General features: G+C 53.1%; 1 protein-coding gene across 3 annotated transcripts; it reads right to left on the bottom strand.

The window, feature by feature from the left end:
- Positions 1-39: 39 nt before the first annotated feature.
- On the bottom strand, positions 40-23,620 carry LOC107317105 (myomegalin-like). 3 transcript variants are annotated; one of them, XM_032446102.1, is made up of 38 exons: positions 22,383-23,620; positions 19,673-19,792; positions 17,866-17,985; positions 17,527-17,619; positions 17,199-17,414; positions 16,500-16,658; positions 16,059-16,172; positions 15,693-15,830; positions 15,245-15,424; positions 14,791-14,985; positions 13,844-13,990; positions 12,736-12,814; positions 12,122-12,204; positions 11,828-11,944; positions 11,148-11,285; positions 10,708-10,820; positions 9,862-9,989; positions 6,701-6,768; positions 6,445-6,596; positions 6,060-6,351; positions 5,813-5,975; positions 5,595-5,714; positions 5,056-5,515; positions 4,644-4,879; positions 4,382-4,433; positions 3,834-4,051; positions 3,561-3,737; positions 2,956-3,150; positions 2,683-2,814; positions 2,460-2,579; positions 2,210-2,387; positions 2,017-2,141; positions 1,804-1,902; positions 1,497-1,675; positions 1,145-1,282; positions 934-1,072; positions 792-838; positions 40-575 (listed from the first exon to the last, which is right to left on the bottom strand). In XM_032446102.1, exons 1-38 carry the CDS (start codon positions 23,529-23,531, stop codon positions 543-545), a joined length of 6,612 nt encoding a protein of 2,203 aa, XP_032301993.1. In that variant the 5' UTR covers positions 23,532-23,620; the 3' UTR covers positions 40-542. The 3 variants fall into 3 exon arrangements, with proteins under 3 accessions (XP_032301993.1, XP_015724854.1, XP_032301994.1); XM_015869368.2 differs by having other exon boundaries at positions 5,595-5,711; positions 22,383-23,619; XM_032446103.1 differs by lacking the exons at positions 40-575; positions 792-838; positions 934-1,072; ... (16 more) ...; positions 6,445-6,596; positions 6,701-6,768 and adding an exon at positions 7,490-8,157 and having other exon boundaries at positions 22,383-23,617.
- Positions 23,621-23,701: the final 81 nt, after the last annotated feature.

Genomic DNA, 23,701 nt, shown 5'->3' with positions numbered 1-23,701 from the left:
TGGCTACAGGAGGGGGCACAGCCGCAGGGACAGGTGTGCTGCAAACACCAGGACCCAAAGGAAACCTTTATTGGGGATTCTTAGGCCACTGAAGAGACTGAAGAGTGTCATTCCTTACATTTTCCTCCCATGCTGGGGCCTTGACATGCCCAGAGAGGACCCTGAAACACAGCTCCAATATCTATACCTCTCTCTCTATATATATACATACATCCATGAGCAGGAGCGGTTATGCAGCAAGGTTACACACAAGACTGAGTTCCGGGGCAAGAAGTGCTCGGCTTGGAGGGCTGTGACACCCTGCTCTGAGCACAGTGGGTGGAAGGGGGCAAGCAGTGAAGCATGGGGCAGGCAAAGCCCAAGCCAGCTGCTGCGATGCCAAGCAAAGGCAGGTGAAGGGCACACAACTGCCACAGGAGTCCAAACCCACTAACAGCAGCGCCTGGGGCAGCGCTGGGCACCCCTGAGCCCTGTCCGTTCCAGCCCTCCAGTGTGGGCCATCGTGTGGCCAGGGACATTGCTCCCATCGTTCAGCCTGAGGCTCACGCAACAGGCAGGGCTTGCTGGGCCTTCACCTGGTGAGAGAGCACACACAGAATGGGGGCATAGCCCTCAGGGACCCATGCCCCAGGAACAGGGATGCAAGGAGTGGGGGCAGCCCGCAGGACCCACACCAATGCATGCTGGGCTCACCCTACCCTCTGTTGCCTGCCATCTGTACCCAGCCCCAGTTGAGGCCCAGAAACTTTCACCAGGAGAAGGGCATCCAGCCCTGTCCAGGGCAGACTCACCTCCAGATTTGTCCTGGCCTTGTGCAGCACGTTGTGAGTCCTGGTCACTGTGAGGGACAGAGGGACAGAGTCAGCAAGGTCCCTGTGCCACAGGGTGACCCCAGGCACAAGGGTACCAGGCCAGTGTGGCCGTGCCACATACACTGGCTGACTATGAACTGTTCCATGCTGTCCTTGAGCTGGGCCATGCTGTGGAGCTGCTTGGCTGTGCTCTGCAGAGCATCCTCCCTCTTGGAGAGCTGGGCACGCAGTGCTGTGATCTCACTCTGTAACGCTTGCTCCTGGGATGAGACGTATGCCATGAGCAGCGAGCACCCAGCCCGCTCACCCTGATGGCTCCCCATGGTGCTCACCTTGCCCTGGTGCTGAGCGGGGCCAACGGGCAGCACGGTGCTCCAGAAGGTGGTGAGGAGCGAGGCACACTCCTCCAGGATGCGGTGCAGGGTGCTGGCACTGCCCCAGAGGTGCCCTGTGCCTATGCATCCCGGGACCTGTGGGAAAAGGGTGCGGGAGCAGGTGCTGCTGGAGCATCTCCATCCCCCTCCCCTGCCATGGGGAGTGTGCTACAAGGATCCAACCCTAAATCACCCAAAGCAGCACCTGCACCTGGTAGCAGCCTGGTATGCCCGCAGCCATGGAGCAGATGGAGTAGATGGCAGAGCCCTGCTTGCTGCAGGCCCCCAACCCACCCTGCCCGCCCTGTACCTCCTTTCCTGTGCTGGACAGCCCGAGTGCTGGGCGTGTCAGGCATATCAACTCATGGGCCAGTGCCTTTCCTTCCAGGACGTGCTGCTCCAGGGAATGGTAGGTGTCCAGGTGCCCGACAACATGAGCCCCTGCCAGTCCCTTGCTCTTCTTCACTGGAGGGTTGGCCCTACACGGCTCTGTAGGGAAAGCAGAGCTGGTGAGGAGCAGCGCTTGCTTCCGCTTGCAGCAATGCCCTGAGCTCAGCAAGGGTACCGTGAGTATCTCAGTCTGAGGAGCACTCATGCAGGAGGGCTCAGCTACCTACCAACTGTATGCTGGGGCATCAGCGTGTCAGAGCGTGGTGAAGAGAAGGGAGCTACCGAGCTGGTGCCAACATCCCGCACAGGAGGAGATGGGAAGCAGCCTGGAACAAGATCCAGCTGAGCCCTGCAGATGGCTGCGGCTGCTGGGGGCCTCCCTCCCTGCCTGCACCCCAAGGTCAGGAGCAGGGCTGCCGAGCTGGGCACAGTGCTGGTACCTGCACGGGGCTCGGTGGTGGGGCCGGGAAGGCTCTCATAGACACGAAGCTCTGTGCGCAGGGCCTGCAGAAGCAGGCGGTGCTCCTCACTCTGCTGCTGCAGGAGCGTTACTGTGTGCTGCAGCCTGCACAGAGGTGACATGTAGGTCCGGAGCCAGCCACAATGCCCAGCCCTGCCATCCCCAGACCTCACCTGTTTTTGTCCTCCTGCAGAGAGAGCCTCTCGTCTCGCAGCTGCCGGATGCTCTCCTGGTGCTTGCTGAGCTCCTCTGCCAGCCTCCGCTGCTCCCCACGCCGCTGGCCCAGCTCAGCCTCTGCCTCCCGCACCCGTGAGCAAGCAGCCAGGAGGGCCTCCTGCACCCGTGCCAGCTCTGGGGACACACAGACGTCAGCGTCACCCTGCTCAGCGATTCCCCTCTAGGACACAGGTGGCCCAACCCTACCTCGAGAGAACTGGTCACACTGCAGCCGCAGGGTCCGGTTGTCCTCACGCAGTGCCTGGTTCTCCCTGCTCAGCTGCAGCCCCAGCTCCGGCCCTTGAGCATAGATGTCACTGGGCAAACCTGCAGAGGGGGGCAGGTGCTGAGCTCCTTTCCCCAGCACCACGATATGCAAGGGGTGAGCACTCAGGGAGCACAGTCCCAATGGCCGCATGCTGTGCCGTACCACTGGGCTTCCCGGTGGAGGCCAGGCGGCGTTCGAGCTGCTCCCGGAGCCGGTCGTTGGTGCAGATGGACTCCTCCAGGCGCTGGCGCAGGCTGCGGATCTCCACCAGGTGCTCCTCCAGCAGGTCTGCCCCTGCACACACAGGGACACGTCTCCATGACACACACACTGCCCACCCCACACCATGCCCACCACCTGCCCCCCCTGCCCTGAACCTTCTGAGGCTGAGTCTCCCCAGCAGTGATGCTCCCAAGCTCCCAACGCTCCTCATACCTGTTAGCTTCTGGCTGCTTGGGCACCCTGATGGCAGTGTCCCATAAAGCCGGACAGCAGCTGGCACATCCCAGAGGGCGGGGGGCTTGAATAGGTTCTGCAGAGTGCCATGCTGGCACAGTGATGCTGCTGGCTTTCCGGCCTCCCCAAAGGGACCCAGTGAGGCTGTGGGTTTTGCTGTTGGCAGTGTCACACCTGCACACACAGGGCAAAGCGGTGAGGAAAAGGAGAGGGCAGGGAGGAAGAACTGGGATGACAAACCCTGTCTCCACTTGCTTCTTGCTGTGCCCATCAGTGCAGCCACTGTCTCCCATTCACCCCAAGTAACAGAGGTTCTCCCAGTGTGTGCTGATCGCATGACACAAGCTGGGAAGCCTCAGTCTCTCTCCTACCCAACGACTACCCAAAGCAGCCCTTTCCAAGGGGTGTTCATCCCACCCTCCCTTTCTTCAAGGGTGTACAAGAGGAGCCATGTGTCCCCATCATCCCCCTGCAAGAGTGCTGGGACTTGGGGAGAAGGACATTGAGTCCGGGGGGCCATGGGCCATGCAGCACAGTACAGCAGGGCAGGAAGGACCAACCCCACGCCAGGGGTGCATGCTCACTTTCTCCCAGCTGCCTCTGGAGCACTTGCAGCTCCTGTTGTGCCTCAGCCAGGGAGCAAGCACGGGTCCCACAGCAGCCCAGGGATGCAGGGAGTCCAGTGGGCAGGAAGGAGTGAGCGGGTGCCGGTGCTGGCAGGGGGACATTGTTGGGTTTGGACAAGGAGTCAAAGTGGAGGCCTGGAGACAGGAGTGAGATGAAGAGGGGTGTTAGCATTGGGCTCTGTGCTCCAGCCACAAGCTGCAGAAGGGCTGCGTGCCCCCAGCTAGTGGTACCTGGGAGTCGGGAGGGCTCCTCGGGGCACTGGCTGCACTCGCTGGCTGCTTCCCCATCGGAGCTGGGCTCCAGAACATCAGACACAAAGGAGGTGCTGGTAGCAGAGCGCGATGACTCAGAGGGAGGGTGACTGCTGCCTGGGGACTCACACCGCTCCTTCAGCTTTGCCTCCAGGCTCTCAATCACCTTCTCCTTCTCTTGGAGCTCCCGGCTGAGCCTGCAGAGACAGCCCATCAGCAAGGCTAGTGACCCTGCACAGCCCTTCCCTGCTGTGCCACATCCATCAGGAACTACAACATATGGCTTAGTAGCTTGTGGTAGCAATGGTAATGGGAGGATGGTTAGACTAGATGACCTTGTAGGTCCTTTCCAACCCTGTGATTCTATGGTAATTTGTCCACCACAGCAACACACTGTAGTGCAGGGCCACGAGATGCCAAGCCCAGGAGAGCAGTGGCACCCCCAGCACAGCCACCCAGAGCACTGTTGGACCCCCATCCCAAAAGCAGCAATGACCCTCAGGGTGTCCCTCTAGGAGAGGTTGTACCTCAGTGCCAGGACCTCGTGGCTAGGTTTATCTTCCACATCTTGTCGATCCCCTGAAAAAAAACAAAACCAACCAAGGAGGGACTGGTTAGTGTCCTCTCAGAACCTGGGCTGCCTGTCCCCAAACAGCCCAAGCAGAACAGCCCAGAGCAGGGCAGGTAGCTCCCATATCCAAATGGTTCCAGCTCATAACAGCACCCATCAGATCATCCCTTCCCATTCCCCTGTGCCCCACAGCACCCAGTGTCCCCAGAGGCACTTACTGGTGCCCAGCTTATCACTGAGCCTCTCGGCCAGGTGCCTGCCCCGGGCCAGCTGCTCCCGGAAGCCCTGGCCCAGGTAGTAGTCGATGTCAGTGCCGCGGAGGAGCTCCTCAAAGGAGCGCAGGGCATCACGCAGGTGCTGGGCCAGGCTGCGGCTCACTCCACGGCCCTCACGCAGTGTTTGCCGCAGGTGGGAGAGCTCCCGGGCCTGGGCTTGGATCAGTGAGTTGTATTTCCTACAGGGTTGGGAAAAAAGGGGTCTCCAGAGCTGCCTGTATTACATGGCACGGACAGGTGCCATGGATGCGCGCACACCATCCAGCCCTGGGACTCTGCAAGCAACCACTTCAGGCAACCCCTGCAACCTCCCATAGCCCCCCATCCATCCCCATTCCACGTGCCCATGCCATACCCTGGCCAAGTAGCAGACTGCAGCTCCCTGGGGAAGCCCCCCCCAGGCTTGGCAAGAGGCAGCTGTGCCTCGAGGAGTGAGACGCGATGCACCAGGTGCTCCAGGTCGCGCTGTGGGCACAGGGTGCCATGACTGTCTGACTGCCAGCCCTCATCCTCATCAGTGAGGCTGTGGGGTGGTGAGACTGGCACGGTGGGGCACAGTGGGGGTCGCTCAGTGCCCGAGGTGTAGCCACTGGTGACAGAGATGGAGCGGGTACGGCGCTGCAGGCTCTGGATCACCTTGTTGGCATTGAGCAGCTGTGCCTTAAGGTCCTGGATGTGCTGGCGCAGGGCTCCCACGTCCGGCTGGGCCGCAGCCTTTAGGGCAGCCTTGCCCATCCTGAGCACTCCTGAGCGGCATGGGGAGCCCAGCTCCTCCCCCAGGCTGGGCTCGCTGAACACATCTGGTTCCTCACACTCTGCAGAGGAGACAGTGTCACTTCTCTGTGCCAGGCAGGCAAGGCACAAGGACCCCCCAGTGCCCCTAGCTCTCCTTACCAGGACTGGTGGTCTCATCACGGTCAGCTTCGGTCTCACTCCGCCCACACGTCTCATAGCCCAGGTCCTGGAAGTCCACTTGCACGTGCTTGCTGAGCTGCTGGGCGTGGGGCTCACCTGCTGGACATCACCCCATCAGCTCAGGGACCCCCTGCAGACTGGGTGCACGCACAGGGCACGCTGAGCTGGGCAAACATCCCACCCACTCCTCCACTCACGGAGCAGGACGTGGTACTTCTCCAGCTGCTCAGCCTGCGCCTGCACCATTGCCTCGGTGGCAGCCAGCTTGTCCTGCAGCTCCTGGCACTGCTTCTGTGCCACCTGTGAATGCTGCTCCACACCCAGCCCTGGCCAGCTTCTGCAGGGCACCATGCCCTCCACCTGCCAGAGGGGAGATGGGACTGTGAGCCCCCCAGCACCGCTCCATCCCTGTCCCCATCCCAATCCCATGGCCGCAGCACTCACGTGGCTCCCATCCCCTCCACCTGGGCTGCTGGGGCACAGTCTCTTGGGCGCATCATCCTGGCACTGTGCCTCCAGCGCAGGGCGCTTGGCGGGCACGGCTCCCCTCTCTGCCAGCAGCCCCTGGCCATCCCCAAGGACATTGCGGCCCTTCCGCTGCATCCTGCAGGGCTCTGGTGATGGAGGGTTGCCCAGCCCAGCTTCCTCCTGCTCCCCACTCTCCAGCAGTGACGTGGCTTCACCCATCCGCTCCTTCAGCTCTGCATTCTCCAGGTACAGGCTCAGCATCGCCTTCCTGGGGAGCATGTGGTGCTGTGAAGGGCGGGCAGCAGCCAGAACGTGGGGTGCCCCTCGCCCACCCGCCATCTCCCACACCCCAGGCTCTTGCCTGATGTGAGACACAGAGGAGAAGCCTGCCTCCTCCAGCTGTGCCTTCAGCTCCCGCAGCTCCTCTTCTGCTCGCAGGTCCCTCTCTGCCAGGGCAGGGGCTGTGCTGTTTTTCTCAGTGCCTCTGCTTTCCTTAGGAGTCTGGGAACCAGTCTGGAGGAACAAAGGCAGATGGAGACGTTTTCAAAGGGACTGGAAAGTGGCACGATGCCTGGCTCTATAACCCCTGTTCCCCATGCCATGCTGCCCATGCTTACCTGCTGAGCCACCTCTTCCTCAGTGCTGGCAAAGTCAGCATCATCAACCTCCGTCCCTGCAGCCTGACCTAAGAGACAGCAAGGTGCTCAGACCAGCGGCAACAGCAGTACTGCCACCATCCACATGTCCCCAGCAGTACCCACGGTCACCACAGGCAGCCCTGAGGCAGGTGCTTGCTCTTGCACATGCTGCATGCTGGGGCACCCCAGAAAGATGAAGGTCTCCCTTCCATCCCTGTGACTTGCCCTGAACTACCTTGTGCAACTGCCCATGCAGGGGATTGCACAGCTCATCCCACCCCAGCACCACCGCTATGTGTACCACTGGGTTCTTTGTATGACACGTGCTGGCCTTGTAAAGCTACAGCACAGCTATAAGGTCACTTGTGTTCCATACCCTGGTACACAGGGGCAACAACACACCACAAATGTGCACAGGGGGCTGGGGGCCATCCTGCCACACTGATTCAGGTAGAGGGTACACTTTTCTGCTTGCTCCCAGTGTCTTATTGCATTAGCTCACTCGCTCTCACTGTCCTCCCTCCCAGTTGCAGGGCCCAGCCTACTTTGCTGGATGGGAATGGTTCAGGACAGTGACATCCCTCCCCAGGGAGATAAGAGCCCGGACAGTTCACACAGCCATACAGGGCCAGGTTTTGCAGCCTCCATCAAGCCCTGCAGAAGCCATAGCCACTTAGCCAACAGGCAAACCCATGCTATCACAGCTGAAGCTCCCACACAAGGCTGTGCATGGATAGGGAACACAGAGGAGATGCTAAACCTCACAAGCAAAGTAGAAACCAGCATATGGTTATTAAAGGAAGAGCTGAGGACCAGCCAGGAACACACCATGCAGCAGGGAGGCACAGCACCGTGTGTACCCCAGCACCTAAACAATGGTACAATCAGGAGACCCACGCATGAAAAGCAACCCTAAGGAGGTTACTAAATAAATAGATCAGTAAATAAATAAATAAACAAGGAGCGATTCCCAGCCTGGGTAGACAGTGCCCCTTGTGGCAGAGTCCATTCAACAAGGAGAGGCACCGACAGCCACTCCACTCCCTCGAGGCAGGAAAAGAGGGGAGGCAGATGCTGAGGAAAGCAGAGCAGCCTGTACAGGAGATGTTCACCACGTGTCTGACCACTCCACAGAACCAGGAGCACCCCAGGGTGCAAATTCAGGGCTCCTCAACTCTCCATGTACCGCTTGTAAAAGGGACAAGCGATGCACCCTGAGCGTTGTGTGTCACAGGCTCCTGTGCTTGAAGGAAAGGTTACTGGATGTAGGATTTGCCCACAGGCGCAGGATAACAGCACTGGCTGCAGTGGAAATCTTCGCATCCTTCAGAGCAGGGTGAGAAAGGAAAGGCCTCCACAAAAAGCTGTGACGCAGCACAGAGCACTGCACAGCTCAAAGGGGTGTTCCTAGGCATGGGGTTCTCAAGCTGGTCCTTCTGCTGGGAAGAAGAGTGCAAAGACAGGTATACAAAGGATAAAGCAAAGCCTGTAAGGAACACGGTAGAAAACCTGGGATAACCCTTCTTAAGAGTGATCCCTTTGCATCACTTAACATCAGCGATAGCAGCAGGGACAGATCTGCAGCAAAACACGAGTGTAACAAGAGCTGGGAGCTGCCAGTGCACCAGCCAAGGCCAAGCAGCTTACACTGGGCCCTGGGCTCCAAGAGACAGGCAGACAGCAGAACCAGGATGGAGGAGGGCAAGGAAGGAAAGGAAAGAGACATAAAGGCTCCTACAAAGTGAGCGGCAGGAGGAGAAAAAGGTGATCCTACACAGACAACTGAGAGGATGAGAATGAGATGAAGCAAGAAAAGCAAGGCTAACCAGGTACCAGAGCTGCCCAGCAGCACCAGCTGTGACCCTTCAGGCCACATGAGGACAGATGAACTCACCATGTAGCCAGGTGTAGCCCCCGAGGGGTGCTGACCTGCTGCATGTGAAGGGAGAGCTGTGCTGCCTCCTGTCCCTGGCCGAGCCAGGGAAGACCTCAGCAGTGGTGCAAGGCACGAGTTGCACAATGTTTGAAGCAGTCACAAGGAGATTGTACAGCAGAGAGGTTACAGGTCCAGAAGTCACAGCTCAGAAAGATGGAGCTCTTCTGCTCCAGCTTCAGCTTCCTCAGCAAACAGGAACAGATATCCAGAGGTACAAATTCTGCCCCTGGCACTTTGGGAAGTGATTCCGTATGAAGCAGCCAACCCAAACACTTGGGAAGTGCTGGACATTGGAAACATATCTGCTCTTACACCAGCCCCAGTGCTCCCAGGGGGAGGTGAAAGATGTCCTAGAAATTGCACACAGTGGTTCCAAGTGCACTTGGTCCCTAGCAAAGCAGAGGAAGGCCCTGTCCAGTGGGCAGGTGGAGCCTGTGCGTGAGACGTGCACGTTATAGACAGGAGCAGACACAGCCCAGGCTCTTACAGCAGGGAGAAAACTATCCTGCAAAGACACTTTCAAGCCAGACCGTGGCAACTTACAATCGGGGTAAGAACAAATTAATCAGTGCAATCAGTGCTAGAGTAGGATTTGGTTTGAACATGACTAATTATCGGTTCTATGCTCAGATACTTGTGGAAGAAACCCTACACAAGTGCCATTGGGTCTTGCAGCCCTTCTCGAATTCTGGCTCTGGAACCCGTATCTCCACACACTCCTTTTGTGGCAGTAGCCATCAACCCAAGAGGGTGATGTCACTGGGTAGAAAAGCAGGGAGGGAATACAAAAATTCACACTCATGCACTTGGGAGATGAGAGAGAACATCTGGCGTTTCCTTCAGAGAAAGGGAATCTTTATTTGGCCCATGGGGTAGGGAGAAGGGAAATGGAAGGAAACCAACTAAAATGGAATGATCTGAATGTGCAAATACATCAGTGGGCACCGGGGTGAGTCAGACAGGAACATACATGAGACAAAGGTGAATTGCACTGATCGCCATTTCCAAAGCAGCTCAAAAATAAAACAAAAAACAAAAAACCCTGCACCGGTTCTATCGTACCATTACTAAGTACCAAAGCAACCCTCCCAGAGTCAGTGAGACAGGCTCGCTCAGTTAGTGAACCATTTCCGTGGCAGGCGGGCGAGCGCTAGTGCTCAGAAGGCATGCTGGGGTAGGACTCTCACACGCTCCTGTTCCCCACCTCCTATGGGGCCCTGTGTGTCCAGCCTGCTCAAACGCTCCAAGCTTCTTCCAAGAGCTTCTTCCAGCTGTCCCCGCAGCTCTTGGACCCCTTCCAGCTCCACCTGCAGAGTGCGGTCTCTCGCAGCGCTAAGCAGACATACCACACAGAAAGGAACAGTGTTAGATAGGTGCAGCAAGTGCACACACACCAAACCGGCTCCTCCATCCAGGAGTTCCACTCACCGCAGGTGCAGGCCCTGCACACTCCCATAGGTGGCTTGGACACCTCTTGCCTCACATCACAGCCTCCCCAGAGCCCAGCCATCCCCAAAAAAGGCTCCAGCTCATGGTAGGAGACCCCTAGTCACAGCTGTTCTTCAGTACTTACCAAAGCACTTCATGTACGTGCTCTCTTGCAGTCAGGTAGCTCAAATATCCCAGAGGCTGCAGCCCCATGAAGGGCAGGGGATTAGCACAGAGGACAAAGAATGCAGTGGTATGCAACTGTGGGACAGCCTCCTAGATAAGAGCCTAGACACATCTCTATCAACCCAGCAGTTGGTGAGGAATTTGGCAGGGTGAAAACGGCAGCCTCTGAAATATGGCCAAATGTGTGTGGGAAACTGAGCAGGGACTGAGTAAGCCAAGGAACGGGGATGGAAACCTCAGGGCTTGAACAAGAGACAGCAACGGGAGGAGGTTATGTATCATTTAAAGCTGGCCACTGCAATCTCCTTAAGGAAAAGAGGTAGCCTAAGATCTGGACTCCTAAAACAATCATTGCTTCAGGAGTTGCCCCACTGGCCCACGCACACAAATCCCGGCAAAAAACAGGGCAGCATGGAGCCAAAGCAGCTTTGCTTACCTGTCTGGGTGTGTGTGAAACTTTACCAGGCTGCTGTAGAGCTGCCTCTCTGCCTGGAGAGCCTCATTTAGCCGATTTCTCTCAGCCACCAGCCCTTCCAGCATCAGTAACAACTGGTCAGAGAGAACAGAAAAGATGTAACACATAAGTCAAAGGTACTGGCTGCTCAGGGATATGGTGGTCTCCCCTACCAGATGCACCAACACCTCTCCTGCTTGTATTGAAGCAATCAAGTACTGCCAACCCTGGACACCATCCCCCAAAAGTCTATACCCTTGAGACAAAAAAGGGAACCAATCCTTTGCTTTCCCTATATTATATGCAGCCAGCTTTAAAGAACATGCACACCTCAGCATATCCAACAGCTGAGAATAAAGCGCTATAACTGAGCACCAGATAAAACACAAATACATTCAAACTTGCCCTGCAGGACACACTACCTGCTGCCTTCTGTTTCCAGTAGCCTCTTGTCCTCTCGACTCTGCTACGGCCACTTTCTCACGAAGTACCAGCACTTCTTGTGTCAGCCGTTCCACTGCTGGAATTTCTTCAGGATCTACCAGCTGCATCTGCAGATCCTGAAAAGCAAGAGGCAGGAGGGATCTGTGGAGAAGGGATCAATAACAAGGACAGCTGGAACCTTGTGACCCTCCATGGAATGCAGTTACCAACATTTTTCCAGTGTTAGAGAAGACCCTGGTCTCCTAAGAAAGAAATGCCAATGTATCCAGTGTGTATTAACCATAATCAACTGCTTGAAGCAAGAATTAGGAAGGAACACAACATCTGTTTAAAGTGCTCAAGAAAGTTGCAAGCAAGGAGCAAAAAGTCTAATAATGACACTCTCAAGATTTGGGGCCCATAACTTCTGGCCCAAATCGGAGGGCTGTAGGCAAACCAAAAGCAAAACTATACACAAACAGCCATGTTACTCTGAAGAGGTTCCTTGCATTAGCAGACATACTTGGTCATAGATAATCATAACAAGCCTACAGCTTGGTTTCTGATGTCTTGTCATTCATTGGAAATGAGTAACCATGAAGGACAGGATGTGGGGAAAGAAGAGACACCTCTGCAGCCATCTCAGAAGAAGCTGACCCAGCAAAGCATGTTACCTCACCTTGATGAGGTCCTCTTTGATCTGGATGGTTCTGGTCAGAGACTCTATATCAGAAGCCTGCACCTGCAGCTCTTCCTCCTGCGTGGTCACAACAGACTGGAGAGCAGCAAGCTCCCGCTAGGTACAAAAGAGGAGAGTATGAAAAACTTCAGAAAGGTAAAACCCCACTGTGCTGCCCTATCTCTCACTGAGGCACACTCATGTTGGGGAGGGGGGGTCCAAAATCTCTATAAGGGACAGCCCAAGGGTTCCCTGCAGGCAGGAAGACCACCACAGGCTTCAGCACAAACTCACTCTGCTCTCCCTTTCTTTCTTTGCCATTAGCTCCAGTTCCTCTCTGGCATTAGCAAGATCCTTCTCCAGTTCTGCTGCTGATGCTGCAATTGCAAGGACAGTTGGATTACTGCAGTGTTACCATATGTCAGCTGCTCCCTCTGACTGCAAGATTAGACCAGTCCACAATGATTACACTCCCCACCACACCACCTCTTCTTAAACACCTTTCTTCCCTACTTAATTCTTAAACAGCAGCCCAAGACAATAGAAATACCCCAGGCCTCCTGTCTTCACTCCATCAAATATGACATGTCCTGATCTTAAGGCACAACCCAAACCAGCTGCATTATTCTCATTCTAATCTGAACCACTAAGTCAAAATCCCTACCCTGAACGCTACAAAACTTCTTGCAATGAAGAAGTAACTCACCTTAAATCAATCTCTCTCTTTTCCACACACCCACCCCCAAGACATCTGTGAACCTTCATCCAAAGGAGAGGCACAGTTTTATTTCAACACACTTGCTGTTGCTCCAAGCTCGTCACTCTCTAATGGCTTCATGTAAGCATGCTTACCCCACAGCAAAAAAGTCCTGACTTGTTTGAGGACCTTGAGAGAAGCTGTCACTCACCTTCTTCTGTCAGGCAGCTGTTGTCCTGCTGTGGGGGTCCAGCAAGGGCTGCAGCTCCACAAGCTCTTTGCAGTATTTCCTGAAAACACAAAAACCTCCACGTTTGCACCTTTACAGAGAACCTCACAGCTACCCCAGGGCCCATTAGGACTGCAGCAAATCTGCTGGCTGCTTTGTTGATGCCTCTAAAACATGACAAAGCAATAACAGGAACTAGTCAGACAGCAGGGACAAGAGAGTTGCACACAAGATGGAAGCTGCATGTTTGGGCAACAGGGCTCTAGCCTTATTTTATTTCTCACTAAGAGGCTGCTGGCAGTAAGCTTCATTATAGTCAGGATTAAGCAAGTTTTGCTCAACTGAAGCAACTACAACTTTCAACTGAGATTCTGCACAGACCTATATCTTCATCCAAAGATGTGGCCCAGAGGAACTGTGCAGGTAGGAAAACATAAAGCTTGGCCCAAATATCACATATTGGGATGTCTCCAGAGCTCACTTTCATCCTGGGAATAGAAGTGAGCCACCTGCTTGCAGCTGCTTAAGAGCGTTCAACATGTCATCTCACCGATAAACCATTAACAGCTGCTCAAGCAGGAACAGGGCTTATGTAGCCTTACAGTTGTGCTCAGCCTCAAAGGGTTTTTTAGCAAAGCTGCTTTAAAAATACCAACCCCAATTGTGGAAGAGACAGTAAACACCCAGCAGGCTCTGCCAAGAATTAGTGAGACCTAAAATTAGCTCCCTTGTCCCCTCCAGAATGTGACAATGTCAGGGAGGGGATTACAATAAAGCAGCACAGCCCAGCCCAAGGAAGGACTGGGACAGTGCTGGAAGGTCAGGAGGTGGATTTTTTTCATACTCACTTGTGCTTATTGCCTGATCAAAACAAGAGTGACACTGAGTGACAAAAGCCAGTGGAATCAAGGTCAGAGTGTCCAGGCAACATTTCTGCTCCTCAGTTCCTCTGTCCTCCTAAACCTCTTTCCTAATCCCACTTTCAGTACTATCATTCCCTGTGGCACTCCCCTATCTCAGTTCCTCCCGTGGCAATAAGCTCCCTCTGGAGCCCCAAGGCCACAGGAAAAACACTGTACATGATCCTTACTTGTACAGGCTGTTGCTTGTCCTGCTTCAGCAGACTGGTACCAGTTGCCTGGATCCCGACAGGCTCCTTCCTCAACACATGCTGGCGCAAGAGCTGTAACTCACAGTTTCTTTCAGCCAAAGCATGCACCATCTTCTCAGTAGTGGCCTGATTGAGGAAGAAAAAAAAATAGGGGAAGACCGGGCTTTCTTAGAGACTACAGGAAAACATCTTGACTGATAACAAAAGCATTCTTCAAATAGTCTGGTAGCTACTGCTCCTGGTCACTCAGTGATTCCACTGCAGTCCTCTCACTTTGGCTTGCCAGACATCTACAGCCTCTCTACCTACAGAGGAACAAGTTGCTCTGCTTCCCTCACCCCCCTTCAGAAGGGGGGGGGGAAAAAAAGCAGTAGAGAGACAAGAGGAGAGAGTTTGGCCTTTCAGCCTCCTCTTTTTTTGTGAAAGGAAACTTGATGTGAAGTATCTCAGTTAACACTAAATTGCATACAGTGTGCAAGAGCAGGCAGAGCAGGAATTGTGGCATTACATGCCCAGGATCCTGCAGCAGTTTGACTGAAGTGTAAGTTGCAACACAATGAGCAAAGCTTCCTCAGAGTTCTGATCTACACAAGAAATAGTCGAGTCTTTCTTTCTGGTCTGGTAATACAGACTTATACAAGTAGCAACCCTCAACCCCCCCACCCCCCACCCCATGGTCCCTCCAACTGCCTCAAGCCTGAGAACATGAACACCCAAAAGGATCCCAGCCTCCTTCCTCATCACAAACACTGACACAGCTGAACACTGCTACAAGTGCTCCTATCATAATGTGACCAACCTAAAAGCAGCTTGGTGGTTCTCCAGCACTCAGCAACTCCAGTAGCTAGAGAGAGGCTTCAATATGCTTAACACGAGGCAGAATCATCCACCCCAGCATCCCCACTGCAGCACTGCACACAACTCACTTTGCTCCACTGCTCCTTGGTGCTCATGGCCTGCAGCAGCTCCCGGATTTCAGCATCATGCTCCATAGCTTGACGGTTCCTGTCACTGAGAAGCTCCTGCAGCATTTTTTCCTTGCGCTGAAGACGTAAGCACAGCTCCTCTGCCACCTCACTCTGTCCTGGACCCAGCTTGCACAGTAGAGTTGCTGTCAGCTCCTGAACAAAAGGAGAGGAAGGGAGAGATGGAGAAACGTTACTATGAACAAACTGCAGCCTGTTCAGGGAGAAACAGCTCTTCAGTCCAGATGGAGCTGAGTCAACAACGTTTAAGAAAGCACAGGTTATTCACATGTGCTGAAAGCAGCCAGTTTCCAAGGCACTACAAACCGCTGAGCAGCAGGCAGCCAAGAGGCTCTGGCCTTGGACCACACTCTCTGCAGATGAACTGGCTTGGAAATCTAAGTGAAGGCCTTACCTCCACTTCCTTGTTTCTGTCATGCAGGCAAGTCTGCAGCTGCTGGATGATCCCCTCCTGCTCCTTCTGCCTGCTGCAGGATTTGGCCTCAATCTCTTCCTTGAGCCAGCGGAGATTTTCACAGGTTGCTGACATCTGCTCAAGTTCCAGTGTTTTAGCTTTCAGGAGGCTCTCCAGGCTCTAAGGACAAACAACAGAAGGAGCTCAATCAGGGGCAGGGACTTTACCCTGCACAAAGACATACATCTCCATCCTTGCCAGGCACCACTTTCACATCCACATCCAGACCAGAAACACAAGAGCCCTGGGAACTTGCCCAGCACACAGGGACAGAGGAAGCCAACACCTCACAATTACTCTCCTTGACAGTGCAATCACATGAAGGTTTGCCTTGCTCCACATCGCAGCCAGGCTGGATTCCTACACACACCCTAGTACAAGGACTTACATGAATGGTGGCCTCATTGCTGGACAGGACGTTGCGCAGCCTCTCCAGGTCACCTCCACGTTCTTTTATTGAGAGACGGAGCTGTTGCAGCTCTTGTTCTTTTTCCTCTAGAGCACAGAACTTCTCGTCTACTGCTCTCTAGAATGACAAGAGTGAAATACTCAACGTGGGATAGAAAGGCTCTGCAGCTTACTGTTCTACATGGAGCACCTTAGCTCTCCCTTCCAGAAGGCTTCTCTGGAAGAATGGGCCATGAGGAACACGGGAGTCAGTGCAAGAGAGCAGTGTGGGGCTGTACTGTTGATGGTAACCCAAAGATTAAGCCACATGAAAAACAGGGATGTGTTACTAACAGAGTGCACTCACCTCCAGCGCAGCATCCCTGTCGCTGACTCGCTGCTGCAGTTTCTCCAGCATAGCATCCATGGCTGCAGAGCTCCTGCCCAAGCTTTGCTGGCATTGCAGAAGTTCCCTTGATTCCTGAAGAAGTAGCACACAACCCAGTACAGCTGTCAGTCCAGAAAACCCCTGGACAGTAGACTGAGCATCTGATCTATTCACTACACTAATGGGAATTAGAACACCTGCACCTGATTGACTAGGGCCTGTCGGGGCTCACCATGCTGTGAGCTGAGGTATGTGGAAATCTGTGCCAGCTTCCTCACCTGAGGAGCACAGGAGCATCTCTTTCCCTCCCTTCTTTTAAGGGTATGTATTAAAGCTACAGACTAACCTCCACATCTCCACATACCAAAGGAGAAGGGGCCCTGGCTAGTTATGCTCAGTCTGAGTCTTTCTGCATCTCACCTGCAGAAGCTGTTCTTTGCGAGCCAGGTGCTGACTCAAACACTGAACTCTCTGTTCTTGGGCCTGCAGCTCACGGCACTTTTCCCACTCCACAGTCTGGATCTGCTGAGCCTTTTCCTGCAGCTCTGCCTGCAGCTGCTGTACCACAGCACGCAGCTCCTGCAAAGGAAAAGCAAACACCTTGGCATTCAGTCCCCAACAGACCTGTGAAGAGTAGCTGAATCCGAAGGAACCAAGAATGACAAGGACTGCCATGAGAGCAGTCAGAAATGCTCTGCAATACTTCAGATTTCACATCTCAAAATACACTTTCATAGTGAAGCAGGAATTTATTTCCCTTCCCAGGAAATCCATTCATCTAGATGCTTCACTCTAGCCACAAGCAAAGCTTTACAGTCAGTAACAGTGAACCTCCCGCAACAGCAGATGTTAACTTTGTAACACTGCAAAAAAAGACATTTGTAACAGCTAGAAGAGTACCTGCCATAAAACATCTTTTATCATGTCTATAGGATCCTAAATCCCCAGAGAGGAAGCCAAGGAGGCTAAAAATTCTCCACGCCATATTCAAGACAGAGTTAGTCAAGTGTGTCCACACTGGTGTAGGCAGAAGTGATGAATGAGAGCAAAGTATTGACTACACTACTGTTTCTCAGCTCTTACAACTAAGGAGACTTCCAGACTAGGTGCGTGCCATACCTGGTTGTGTTTCCAGGTTGCCTCTTTCTGCTGCTCTTCCTCATGTACCGTGCTCTCTAGGAGCTGGGCAGCCCTCTTGGCTTCAACCAGCTGATGCTCTTTCTGGCGCTGAGCTCTTTTTAGTTTCTGCACCTCCAGCTGTGTGCAGAAAAGCGTGTTCTGAAGATCAAGCAGTGCCACTTGCTGCTCCTGGGAGGAAGGTGTGCCCTCTGACATCTGACAAGAGAGAGAAACAGAGAAACTGAAGATTCACTTCACAAGAGGGATTTAAAAACCAAAATCCCTGCAGCACTAAACCTGATGTATTTCAGGCTTTCCCAGGATGTACCTGCAGCTGCCCCAGCTGGCTTCTGTGTAACATGTCCTGCAGCTTGGCCATTGTCTCATTCTGCCCTTCAATGACATGATACAGCTCTTCCGTCTGCAAGTCAAAGGATAGAAAGCATAATCATTGGCAAGGCAAGCATAAAGCCTTCCATTCCAAGCCTGCAGCATGGATTGTGATACATCAGTGCCACACAACACTAAGAGCTTCACAGGAACTAGTTTAATGAGATTCAGGATGCCCAGAAATATCCTAAGCATTTATTTTCAATCACTGCCTACACAGCTAGCACGCTTCCAGTAAGCACCAACCCAGTCCACCCCACCCATCCTATACTATTACCTCACTCTCCTTGCTCTTCAGGGCCTCATTCAGACTCTGAATTGTATGATCTTGTCTCTGCGATGTTTCTCGTACAGATTTTAATTCGAAATTCAGTTCATTCAGCTTTTCCTGTAATAACTGAATGCAAAAAGATGTTGGTCGAATGGTATGTATAAAACACCATTAACTCAAGTCCATACAGCTCAGCTATTTACCAGATTGAGACAAACAAGCCACCTTCCAAAGCCTGTAAGCACTGTTTGTGCTGGGTGGAGAACAGCAAATAAACAAATGCTTCTTTCCTCAACAAGACTTCTCCAGTGCTTTTAGTCCCTCCAATGCAACCATCACGTGCAGGGTGGAGGTTCCATGTTTGGGTTCACACATCATGCTGCCTCCCACGTACTGTGGGACTTGCTCAGACCGCCCAGGACCCTACCCAATTCCTAGCATGCATGTTCCCTTAGGAGGGAAGAGCTAGAAGAGCTACTTCAGTTCAAACACTTACAGCAGATCTGAACAAGAAGAGGAAAACAACCCACCACACATAGAGAAGCTACACATCCTAAAAACAGCTTATTTGCTTCTGATTTCCCCCAGAACTCCACAGCTGCACCTTTACCATCCTTCAGCCCCTCCTCTTGCTGCCTCATTCCATCACCCAGGTACTGATGCAGCAGCTGCTGGTCTGCTGGCAGAGGTGACTGCACATTTGAGCTGCCCACTGGATTATTTAGCCTCAAGTTCTGGCTTCAGAACAAAGGAATCTAAGGAGTGCCAGCATGCCAACAGCATGGCTACAGAGGGGAACTTCTCACTAGCTCCAGTCTTTGATTTACAACCTGAGACACTTCTGCCTTACAATATTTTTAACCTAAAGAGAGAAACATTATTTCTAATAGTTTTAGGACAGTTCTCTGCTTTCACCAAGATGTATAAGAGCAGTGCAAACTGTTAAACTGTTTATTAGCATTTCTAAACATGTTGCTTGTTGCCATTCTTAGTTGATATGCATCTGCTTTGGAACGGAATCAAGCCTCAGTTTCATCAGAAGCTGGTGCAGCCACATGATCTCTTGTTGTTATTCATTAGTTTACACACCTGTCACGTTATCTCTTCTCAAAGAGACACTCCCCCTACACTGTTCAAACACTTCACCTGCATTTACTGAGCCTTGCCCCTGTTCTATTTCTCTGTCAACCTCTGTGGACTGAGCAGATCCAAGAGCTTACAGATGACCTCAGATTACAAATAAAGATTGAGTTCCAATGGTTTTATTGTTGCTTTTGTTTGTTTTCTCCTATTTAATCCCTGTTTTCCCAGTGGATATAATTTACCTTAGAGTTCAAGAGCATAACCAAGAACATCTACCCTTTGCAACACGCGTTACCTTTGACCTGCTTTAAGACAGTTCAGCTTTCCTAGTAAATCAACTTACAGCCTTAAAAGCTAAGTGAAGACGGGACCATCCTCTGCAATGATTTCCCATAAAGCTTGCAAAAGCAACAACAAGTCAGGGAAATAGCCCTGTTGTATCTCTGCTTCACCAGCTCTCACAAGGCTCATCAGGCAAGCAGAAAGTACCTTCAAAATCATGATTTGCAAAAATAAAACATGAGAAATTTACACAGTAGAGCTGGGGGCGTGGAAGCAAATGCTTTTAATTCAAGCTCCAGACAGCAACATTCAGATCCCCAGGCAGCTCACACACCCTTGGTTGGAGGGAAGTTGCAGGTGTCTGCCTTTGGAGAGGCCCAGGGGCAGCCTTCAATACTAACTGTAACAGACTCTTTAGGCACTGAATTTGCTGTTTGCAAATGAATACCTGGTTGGTAGCTTCAACTTGCTGGATTTTGCCCTGTGGTTCTGTAGCACACAGGTTGGCTGTGTGCTCCCTCGATGCAGAATCACCTGGAGCTGGTTTCTGATGTTCATCTTGCAGATTCTGGGCAGAAAAAGAAAAAAACAGAAAGGGAAAAAAAAAAAAAAGAGAGAGAAAGAAATGGTTCAAACCTTGCACTGGCTTCTATTCCATTTGGCAGCCCTCGCAATGTGGGCTCAAACATACCCCTTGGGGCCTTTGTGTCTCCAAAAAACCATGATGCCCACATCTGCCTTCCCCAGAGTGGTGGTTGGCACCTAATTGCCCTCTGCCTGACTTGGCAGAGGTTCCTGCTGCCCAAGGCTCCACTGAGGCTGCCTGTCACTCCTCACTCCCTTACTGTGAGCCCAGCAGCTTGTCTGTCTCTAACCACTGTCTGCAGGCTGATGACAGATTAGCTCTCCACACCTAAGCAACAACCCTGAAACCCCCTGCATTCCCTGCTAGCAGCTTCAGACGAACAAAGCCAGCACCGAGCTGAACTCCCTCCTGTGTTCTGACAGACTTTGCTCACAACCTTCCATCCTCCCCCTCAATTCCTCTCCTGCCAGGAGCAGGCAGTCATCCCCTGCTCTGAACTCCTCCATTTGTGCTCTATGGAGCCCTTCCTCACACCTCCCCATGCTCCAGTGCTGCAATTCCCTTCAGCCCCACAAGCCACAGCAAATTCAGAGCCCCAGCTGAGATTTCACCCATGGGACATACCCACACACTGACAATGGGAACGACATACTTTCTCCTGTACTTCCCTTTCCCCACGATTTCCTCCTCCTTCACTGCAGCTGCCTCTTGTCAGATGCAGCATTGGGTTGTTTTTTATCCCTAAATCGATATTTTAATTGCAAACCATTTCTCAGTGCCCTCCCTTCAGCGCAGCTCCAGCAATGTCAGCACACACTAACTGAAACAAAGCACTTGTATAGAAAACAAGAGCAATAATCCCTGCACTGTCTAAGCCCCACATCTGCACCAAACAGCAGATAAAAGCCAGGCTGTGAGGGCACAATGCTTCCCTGGCTGCCAGCACAGCACCATAGGCAGCCTGATGAAGTGTGGCTTGTGAGTGTGCCTGATGAAGGCTGGGCTCAGTGGCATCTCCTTGGAGCGAGGAGCACTGTTGGTTTAAAGAGAAATGCCCAAGAGGATGGTTATCTAAGGATGGTGGTTATCTAAGGGATTACGTGCCCCGAACACCAGATTGCAGCAATAAATGTAAAGTGGGACTGTAGTTTCGCAAAGCAATAAGGGAAGTGTGATAGTATAAAAAAATAAAAATCAAAAAATAGAAGAGCTATTCCCTTATGCCACACCCTGTACTTAAGCCAGGTGCTGCTTGAATGAGGTCATAGCACAAAATGGGAAGGAAAACAACTAGCAGGAACAATTCGTGGCAGGGACATCTGGAGCCCCAGAGAAGCTCCCCAAACCCTTTGAAAGAGAAGGATGAAAAACCCCACACGCATAAGCCACGTCACGCTGAGTGTGCTGCGTTCTGCTCACACAGAGCCTGGTTTTATGCTGTAAATACACCCTTAGCTGTGAAAATGAGCAGTCAGCAACACAGCACGTAGGAGCGGCGCCTACACCCGGCTTCACATCTTCATTCACCATTCGAGGGCAATGCTTTTGTGAGGCTGATTCGTTTTTAGTGTCCTCCATCCCGCCCCGGCAATTCCTTGAGCGGAGCTTTATGGGAAGAGCACAAAGCTCAGGGAAACGCCTGAGCAGATGGGGCAGGAAGCAGCACCCGCAGAATAAGAAGCATAATTGAGCACAGCATCGGTTGCCATAGTAATAAACAAGCTTTTTCCTAATCCCCGAGGCTATCGAGAGAATTAGGCAGCACTAAGGCTGCTAATGCGAATGCAATTAGGCTGACATGGATATTCCTGAATTGAAGCTGAGTGGGGCCTTCTATTCATTACAGAAAGCGGTGAAAGAGTTACAAGTTCAGCTTTTTGACTGCACCCTAATGACGGTTTCATCAAAGCCAGAACAGAGCAGCACAGGACCACCACCCACACAGCTAACAGGAGCGTTCACTGCCTTGTTGCAACACCTGCCATTAAGGGATGAATCTGTCCAAGGGATCAGAAAATAAACCAATTATCTGGAATACCAACCCTGAAGTCATCCCCTGGCACAAATCCACCCGCAAGGAAAACACCTTTTCCTCGGGGCACGTGCCACAGAGCAGCACGCTCAGGCACGGTCTGAGAGCTGACGTGCAGAGCAGGGCGATGGTGGCAGCGTGACAGGCAGGATCCTGCCATCCACCATTACCAGCACACAAAGGAAACACGTTTGCTGGAAAACACATGCCCAGAAGCTTAAAACTTTCCCTTCGGTTGTGGGTAAGAGTCAAATCAGCTTCTTAAAGAGAAAGCTGAAGTGAAACTGGCATTTTCTCAGGAGAAAATATGAAAGCTCGCAAGGAGAGAAGCTTCATTTCCCTGAACACAAAGAGGAAACAGATGACAGGAGAACCACAGGGGAGAGAGCACACCTAAAAAGGACTGAGCTGCCTATTCTTAGCCCTTGGCTCAGCTACACGTGGCTATCTGCGTTATCTCAACACAGAAGAATGCCTAATTGTCCCAAGGGCCAGGAGCAGAAACGCCGCTCAATCGAACGGCTGCACAATGACCTCTACCTGTACCCGCAGTGGCATATAATCCTCACAGAGGTCGTCCCACAGCTCTTGTAGTTCAGGAATCTCCAAGGGAAGAGCCAAGGGAGCTCTGGAAAAGGATTTTCTGTCTGCATTCAGGAAACCAGAACCAGCATACGCTAAGCCGGCAGAAGCGCTTCCATCTGCCAAGTCGCGGCTGAGCTTGGGGGGAGGCAGGCTGGACTTGATGGGAATAGGCAGCCTGCTGCCTCGTGGGCTCTGGATGGGTTTGTAGTCTAACCCCTTGATCAAGCTGAGGGCCAGCTCCAGCCTGTTCCCGCTCAGTGATGAACTAGGGGTCGTGCGGTCCTCTGCAAAATCATCGCATTTCCCGTTCCCCTTCACTCCCTTATCCGCATCTTCATCCTTCTGCTGCGGAGCGCTGGCCTCCACCGTTGTGTCCAGAGACTCAACAGAGGACGCAGGCGTGCCCTCCTCCATGCTCTCCCCATCCACGGGCCCTCTGGCGCCAGCAGACTCCGCTGGGTCACATACAGATGACTCCTCGTTGCCCATGCTCACTGACCATCGGCTGGACAGCCCACAGGAGATGCTCCTGGCCACCTTTCGTGGCACTTTGCAAATTGCTTCATAGTCAGCATCAGCCACACGCAGCGCGGCACAGCCCCGGCATCGCCGCGGGCGGCCGGCGGCTCCCTCTGAAGCATGGCAGCTGTGAGGCTCCAGGACGTGCTCATCTTGATCCGTCCAGTATTCGTACCCAGAATAAGCAAAGTCCTCCTGCAGGAGGGCAGCGTACCGCGCATCGGGCAGGTTAGAAAGGTCTACAGTCCCATCCCCGGCTCTCTCATCCGTGCCGGGCTCTTCGTTGTTCCTGCGGTACATGCTGGCGATGCAGAACTTGAGGCGGTCCTTCTCCAGTAGCAGCTTCTGCAGGCGCTCGATGGAGAGGGCCTCGATGCGCGCGATAACCGTGTCGAACCTGTAGATGCGGTCCAGCATGAAGGCACACTTGCTGCATGCAAACTCGCCTCTGCCATCGCGGCACAGCTCCCTGCCCAGGACGTGGGACAGCAGCACCTGGAGGTTGAGCTTGGCAGCCGTGTGGAAGATCCATCTCCGCTGGTTGCCGCACAGCTCTCGAGCGCAGATCCGGCACGTTTCCTTCATCCTCTTTCCTCACAGCTCCTAACCCTCCAGCTGGGGCTTCTCCAGGAGCTCCCTAAGGCCTGCACCGCTCTCAGCGCATCCCCCTGGGTACCCCCCCCCCAGCCCCGCAGCACAGCCCCCTTCAGAGGGTCACGCACTGGGGCTCCCGGGGACACTCGAATACAGAACCC

This window comes from Coturnix japonica, chromosome 8 (genome assembly GCF_001577835.2).
Source record: "Coturnix japonica isolate 7356 chromosome 8, Coturnix japonica 2.1, whole genome shotgun sequence".
Lineage (NCBI taxonomy): Eukaryota > Metazoa > Chordata > Aves > Galliformes > Phasianidae > Coturnix > Coturnix japonica.
This window is presented reverse-complemented; position numbering and strand designations above follow the sequence as displayed.